At 36.7% G+C, this 7,763-nt stretch overlaps 1 protein-coding gene across 2 annotated transcripts; it reads right to left on the reverse strand.

Moving 5' to 3' along the window:
• Positions 1–1,883: 1,883 nt before the first annotated feature.
• LOC21385912 (phosphatidylinositol 4-phosphate 5-kinase 1) lies at positions 1,884–7,504 on the reverse strand. 2 transcript variants are annotated; one of them, XM_010097585.2, is made up of 9 exons: positions 6,707–7,504; positions 5,989–6,503; positions 5,575–5,739; positions 5,211–5,376; positions 4,930–5,040; positions 4,643–4,836; positions 4,401–4,531; positions 4,189–4,282; positions 1,884–2,937 (listed from the first exon to the last, which is right to left on the reverse strand). In XM_010097585.2, the coding sequence occupies exons 1-9, from the start codon at positions 7,259–7,261 to the stop codon at positions 2,607–2,609; spliced, it is 2,262 nt and encodes a 753-aa protein (XP_010095887.1). In that variant the 5' UTR covers positions 7,262–7,504; the 3' UTR covers positions 1,884–2,606. The 2 variants fall into 2 exon arrangements, with proteins under 2 accessions (XP_010095887.1, XP_024021044.1); XM_024165276.1 differs by having other exon boundaries at positions 6,680–7,504.
• Between the last annotated feature and the right edge of the window lie 259 nt (positions 7,505–7,763).

Consider the following 7,763-nt stretch of genomic DNA (forward strand, 5'->3'; position numbering starts at 1 on the left):
CTTTTTTTCTTTTCTTTTTTTTTTTTTTGCTTTAGACAAAAAATCATATTTCTGTTGTGTAATTAACTTAATATCTTTACAAAAAATATATATATATATACATTATAATAGAATACATAAATATAAAAAGATTCATCGAAAATTATATAATTTGTAAACAGCTAAAGAAGAGTGACATAATTGCCAAACAAATCTCCAACTATTATCACTACTAATATAATTACAATATTTTTCTTTTCCTTTTACTGAGCACACACGTTATAAATTTTGTCTAAATAGACATTTGGTTCATGAATTTATAATTATAATTTAAAATTATTTTAATTTATGTGTATTTTTTTATTAAAAAAAATATTATAATAAATTATAAACTATGATTTAAATTATGACACAAATTCCTTTTACTGAGCACACACGTTATAAATTTTGTCTAAATAGACGTTTGGTTCATGAATTTATAATTATAATTTAAAATTATTTTAATTTATGTGTATTTTTTTATTAAAAAAAAATATTATAATAAATTATAAACTATGATTTAAATTATAACACAAATAAAATAACTAAACGCACTCTAAGCATATAAATATCTTCTGATCTCACATTAGCATTACGGGTAACGAATGATTTCAAAAAGGTTTTTACTTTTTGTCTTTTTCTTTTTTTGGTAAAAGAGCTCTCCGTTCAACAATTGCATACAACATTATTTTCTTTTCGCACCAGCCCCTTAGATCCTCTTTAAAGTCTTTTCCAACCAAAAACAACAAGAAAAAATAAAAATAAATAAATAACTCTTAAGTTTGCTCAGCAATCTTATTGTGTATTATCCAAATTTCACCCAGAAACATGTTTGTCTCTCTCTCTCTTGAAAATAAACAATTATAATTTATGATTGACGATGAAATCACCGTATGCATTCAGTGGATCAAGACTGCCCATTTGGCAGTTCTATCCCATTATCATACATTTAATAACGCATAATCAAACGGTGATAAATTTTCAGAATCTCAGAACTCAAAGAAACAAAAAGAAAATTTGTATGCTTGCTATTTAGACTCTTACCCTCTAGAAAGCTAAATTTTAGTAAAATTTAGGGATACAAGTCGAATCGGTAAAAACTGAAATTTACATCTCTAAAAGAACTCTCTAAATTTTAGTAAAATTTCAACTAAAATGATTAAAAAGTTATTTTAATTAGTAACTTTTAGATACACTTCAAATATACTCACTATTTTACTTAAATATATATTATTTTAATATTTATTGAATTTAAAAATACAAATAACTTTATTTAATTTAGAAAAAACTTTTATATTTATTATAGTTTGAAAGAATAAAATAATAAAAAAATCAAATGGTTTAATTAGAGTTGATTTTAGGAAAAAAAATATTAAAATTAAATAAAGGAGTTACCTGAGGCCTAATTAGCGGGGAAAGAGAGAACGATATCTACCGGTTTGGATCATATTGCCTAAAAGACGTGAGAAAATTGAATTGGAATCCAACATTCGAATTTAGACGTGGCAAAAAGAAGACATGATGTTAGGTTGTGCCTTGTCACTACATTCCTAATTCTATTTGCTTTTTCTTTTTTTTTTTCCTTATCCTTCTTGCTGTTGCGCGGAATTGTTCAAAAGGAGCAAAAAAGTAGATATTCAATTGTGTTGATTTATTGTCATTCCACTGTTCAAAACTTTCAAAGCCGAGAAGAAAGAGAAGCAGAGAACAGAGAAGAGAGCCTGAGACAAAGCAAAGCAAAGAAACATGACCCAGTGAAACATCCCCATCTTTCTTTCTCTTCTTTTCATGGTTTGCTGGGGAAAAAGAAAAAAAGCAAAAAGAAAAGGGCAAAAAAAAAAAAACACTAAACCCATATGATTATGCGAGAGAGAGAAACCCAACCCCAAGGTCATCTTTTCTTTTTCTTTCTTTCTTGCCCACCAGAAAAACATCATTTTGAATTCCTCAATAACAGTACCAACTTAACATTTTTTTTCTAGAAAAGGATTTAAAAAAAAAAAAAAAAAGAAAATAGTCCAATTCCAATTAGATTGCCCGTCTTTCTTTTTGACTGTACAGTTGTTATTCTAATTTCTATGCCCTCTTCTTCCTCAATCTCCCCACCATGTCCCAATGTACCCAAAGAACAGGAAGCATCTTGAATTTTCTATACCCTTGCCTCCTGTCCGCACACTCAAAAATTTCAAAAGAAAAAAAAAAAAAAAAAAAAAAAAACCCACTTTCCTCAAAGTCTCACCCCTAAAAACCCATCAATCAAAATAAAATAAAATAAAAAGTCACCTGCCAATACCCTCTTCACCTCTTGCCCTCTCACTTGCTATACAAAGCTTGTGCTACCCACTTCCACTTAACTGGCTGATTCTGAAAATAAAATAAAATAAAATATGAAGGAAAAAAGAAAAAAGAATAGGCCATCGGCAATAGAACCCCATTAGTAGAGACATTCACATTTTCGCACAGCCAGGAAGGTGAACTTGTTCATACACATCCCAGTCCTCCTGCTGTGAATCATTTCACTGATACTGAATTTGATCATCTGGAATTCTTGAAAGACTCTGTGGGATCTGCGTCTCCGTATCTAAAAATTACGAGTCAGTAGTATCCTCCACGAAGATTCTATGAATGAAATCCCGGAACCTTTTGGAGTAGAGCTTGGGATCCACGGCCGAGATGGAAGTGGGATCCACTTGCAAGGACTTGTAGGCATGTTCTAGCTTTTTGCTAATATCATAATCTTGGAGAATGTCAATGATACCAAAGTATAGGATTACGTCAGAGATCTCACCGCCATTCCGAGAAGGGGTTGAATTGCTACTTCCACCTCCTCCTCCTCCTCCTGTGTTCTGTTCCAACACTGACTTTGACACTCTCTCTGCCCTTGCAGGCATGTTTGCCCCTAACCGTATCAGTGGCCCCCTGCAAACCAACAATGAGTCGAAAGATCAGTTGAGCACTGCTGGTATTCATCACCATTGATTTGATGTAAAACTATATATTTTTTTAAATATGATCCTACTATGTTATGTGGTAGTTTTTGCATTAGCAACGTTGATAAATAGTATTTTTCAGATCAGTTACGTATATTATGTTTACAAAACCATTACAATACATAGCTTGCTACTATGCTGAAATTTCCACCTTTATCGTAACTTGACAAAATCACATCTTGATTTCCTATTGTCTAAATTCTGCTCATGGAAATTGACAAATCGACCATGAAAACCATTTTGACCAAAACTGGATTAGGAAAATTTTATAATGCATTAGGGATTCCACAACAAGTAATATTCCTCTTTGGTTCTTCAATCACCACAAGGCATTATAATTGAGTTACAAACTTCATAAGTGACTTTTGTTTGTATCCAAAAAACCAAGACAGACCCACTAGAGTCTGTTCTCATGTCTGCACAAGAATAATATGAACAGCCCAAACTTTGCGCTCCAATTCAAAGTCACATTCAAGTCGATGAAATGAACGCAACAAGATCAAGCTCAGAAGAACCAATTATTCGATACTGCCCCGCTAAAAAGAATATATGCTCTGAAATACAAAATGCAACTTTACTTGTTTGTGAAACGTATTTGACTATGTGCATGCATGTCTAGATATTTTTTAAAGGAAAATACTGATTCCATATCGTGGTTCCTCTATGACGTGCCTGGCATCTTCCTAAATCCAAGACTTCCAATTTAGAGGGGAAAAAAAATTATCAAACTAATCATTTTTAGGAAGAGAAGGATGCATTTTGTTTCTGGGGTATATTTGATAGTTGGGTCCATAGTACCAAACATCAACATGTGGGCACGGCACATAGTATAAAAGGAGATGCCGGTTAAGGGGCCCAAGCTACGAGATCGTTGATCGATAGCGACAGATAGACAAATATAGATCAAATTAATTATCTTCTTTCTAAAGTTGACCAGAACTTTTGTCTAATAAAAAAAGAAACTCCCCGTTCACAAGAAATGGGAGTTTTTATTTTATTTTTGGCCTAAATTTTTTCAACAAACGCAAAAGCGGCAAAACCAATAAACATTCCCTCCCTCCAAAGTTCGCTGCTTCCAAACTACTTGTCAAACGATATCGTTTATATCATGATAAAGATTATTACGAAGTCAACATAAGCAAAAGAAACAGAATCAGTCATCAAAGAAATTAAGACGTACCGGCCAACAAGAACCCACTCCATATCCTGCAGCTCTTCGTTATTTAAGCGATAACCCCTAGTAAATGCCTCATCATGGAACGTCTCTGTGTTACCTGATAAAAAACATGAAGTGATTTTTAATACTTTTTAAAAAGTTACAAGTCCACCCAGGTTTCACATCTTAAACGAGAGTACTATAATCACACGATTTGGAAAATTAAGATAACTTACCAGAACGCATATCAAACAGTGACAACTTCATATCATCCGACGAATAATCACCACGGAAGTGAAGACCAATCAGAAGACTGTAGTCCATTATCCTCTCTGCTTCCAGGAACTCACAATCTCTTTCAATTTGCCTGAGTACAAGTAACTCCATATGATTGTTTTTCAAGTATTTCTAACAACTAAGCAGGAACATTAACTGCAAAGAAAGAGTGATTAAAGTAAAATGCTTCATAATTACATACCAGATTAGTTCTTGAAACCATGACCTTTCCAGGCGGAACACAAAATTAAGATCAAGGTCCTTAAGCGTGGTAGTTTCGTCAATTTCCCCTTCAGGTTTATCAGTTATGCGACCATAGGAAGACCCTTTGAGATCAAATCGTTTATGGATGCGGTACTCTGAACAAAATAGGTTGCCCATCACGATAAAACGCGTCTGGTTTTCATTACATACCAAGATTAATTAGAAACCGCTAAGCATTTGGTGAACAAAGCACTAGAAGCAAAACTAATTCAGTCAAATTATTACCTTCTGACCTCCCACTGGCTTTACGCAATGAACGCCAAAAAACTTTGTTACCAAGGAGTTCTTATATTGGCAAACATGTTGGTAGTAACTTGGAAGCATCCTTATAAGCACCTGAGGAAACCAATCTATATTATGCGATAGGAGCAACAAAAAAAAAAAAAAAAAAAAAAAAAAAATTTCTGATTTTTTTTTCTAAAACTACATTGCTCATATTCTTGCTTGTTGTTTTGTTCTCTTTTCAGATATAATGGAAACAAGGGCCAAAGGGAAAATCAACCAACCTTGACTTCGGATTTCTTCACGGTTTTTATCATGAAACGATCATCTTGGGTCAGATAAAAGAAGCTTCCGCTCTTTCCCGGAGAAGAAAACTCTCTAAGAGCATCATTTCCACAAATGGCTAGCATGTAATCCGCAGGATCTATTGCAAACAATTCCCTCAAATGTCTAAATGCGAAAGAAACTAGTTACCCACCAACACCAAGTAAAAATAACAAAGTATATAACTAAAAAACGAATAACGAGGTTACCAATACTTGGAAACCCAAAAGTATCAAATTTTACCAAATTGTTAATGATGCAATAAATTCCACAAAACTCAGTATAATAAAAAGTGGTGATGAGAAATTGTATAGAATTAATTACCTAAATACCATGGGACAATAGTCCTTCCATCTGAAGTCCACTGACTGATGCGGCGGTGTAAACTTCGAGCCTTCTGGAGGAAACCTTGTCCAGAACTTCTCCTTGGGATCAAAATCTCCAGCCCTGAGCTCTCGCAATATGGAAGCGTGCTTCCCAACAGTGTACCTTCAATAAACAACAATGCAATAAGTAAATATCTAGTGACAACGAAGAAGAGCACAAGATAAAAGAAAGACTGGAAACCTAGTTGGAGATCACAGTCCTGCGGAGGATCATCCATTCCCTCCTCTAATTCCTCTAACCAAACAAGTATAAGTCTTAAAAATCATCCACAACTCCTTTCCACTTTTCCCTCCTACCAAACAAGGCCTAAGCATCAAATAGTAGTTCACAAGAGAGAAGATAAAAGAATACCTAATGCCCAGTTGTAGATTAAGCATCAAATCATAGTTCTTATGGCCTTTTGAAATGGTCTGACCCGGCTTCTTGACATCGCAATCGGTTGAGCTGCAGGGGCTCTTGCTTTGCAGCTTAGTAGGTTCAGAGTAAGACTCTCTACCATCCTTATAAAACATGGAGGCCTCCACATTGTCCACAATGTCACACGTAATGTCCCCCGCTTCCCCGTCTAGCTCCCATATGCAAATCCGGGGGAAGCTCACGGGCTTCATCCCGTCCACCGACGACCTCTTCTGGGCTGCATCAAACCCGGATTTGTGATGGTAGAGGTTCTCATCTTCTACTAAACAAGCGGCATTGTTGGACCAAGTAAAGGTGCCCTTCCCTTTGGGCACCCCATTCTCCCAGTACCCTTCAAACCGGTTTCCATTTCCCCAAATCAGAATGCCTTTCCCCCAAATGGCACCGCCCCGCCAGTCGCCGTCGTACTCATTACCGTTGCTGCTCCACACATACCGCCCCCTACCATCCTGAGAGACAGGGATAAAAAAATATATATATCTATAAATATTGACAGATTTCGTTGTCATTTTATGGAAATATAAACAGAAATTTAAAAAAAAAAAAACAAATAAACAAATAAAGAGGATAACCTTCTCATTTGAACAGAAAATCTAAGATGTATAGTCATTTTATGGAAACATACACGAAATTTCTTTGTTTGATTTCTGACCTGGAGGTTGCAGCGCCACTCGCCCTGGTAGAGATCTCCATTGGCGTAGCGCTTCTCGCCGTAACCGTGCTTGCGGTCAGAGATCCAGAAGCCTTTATACGTGTCGCCGTCAGTGCCGGTGAAGGTTCCAAAGCCGTCCATTCTGCCGGACTTGAAGTCGCCCTCGTAGGTGGCGCCGGAGGGCCATGAGAATCTTCCTCTCCCCCAGGCCTTTCCTTTCCTCCATTCTCCCTCGTACATGCACCCGTCCGACCACAAGTACTTGCCGCTCCCGTGCGGCACGCTCCCCGAGAACGTCCCCGTGTAGATGTCTCCGTTCGGGAGCACCTTCTCCACTACAGACAAGGAGGAGAGCGTGGGTGCCACGCGACTCGATCCTAAATGAGATCGGTGGTTCCGGCCACCACCTACTACCACGCACGGCGGCGGCGGGTGGAGGAACTCGATGTCGATGTCCCTTCCTTGCGCCTGCGATTTCTTCTTCTTCTTGTTGCCTGTAGTGGTGGTGGTGGTGATGTCTTCGTCGGAGAGAGTAAGGAGAGTCTTCTCCTGCATGTTTGGCCGGAGATTACGCCGGAGAATGCGGCGGAAGCGGCATTTCCGGCGGCGAATAGTCTACTTACTCTGTAGATTCGAGTCTGAAGTGAAATGACTACTCAATGAGTCACAATGAGAGATTGTAAAAGGATGAAGAAGAAGAGGGGATGCACTGTGTCTACTGCGGGTTTGAATAATGAATGAACGAAAGGGGAAAAAGAAAGAGAAGAGGCAGTGAAAGAGAAAGGGAGAGAAAGAAAGAGGAACAGACTACTGAGGAGGAAGACGAGGAAAAAGCAAACTCTCAAAATAGTACCTGTAACCTACTACTACTACTACTCAACACCAACAAAAATAAATAAATAAAAAATAAAAATAAGAAAAAAGCGGAGAGAGAGAGAGAGTAAGGCTCTGTTTGGTCAGAGAGACACGGAGAGTATGAAAAATATTAGAGAGTTGAAAAAATATAGAAGATAAGGAGACGTTTAGTTCATAGATTAGAATTATACGATTAAAATTA

The sequence above is a fragment of the Morus notabilis genome, unplaced genomic scaffold (genome assembly GCF_000414095.1).
Source record: "Morus notabilis unplaced genomic scaffold, ASM41409v2 Scaffold2020, whole genome shotgun sequence".
Taxonomy (NCBI): Eukaryota; Viridiplantae; Streptophyta; class Magnoliopsida; order Rosales; family Moraceae; genus Morus; species Morus notabilis.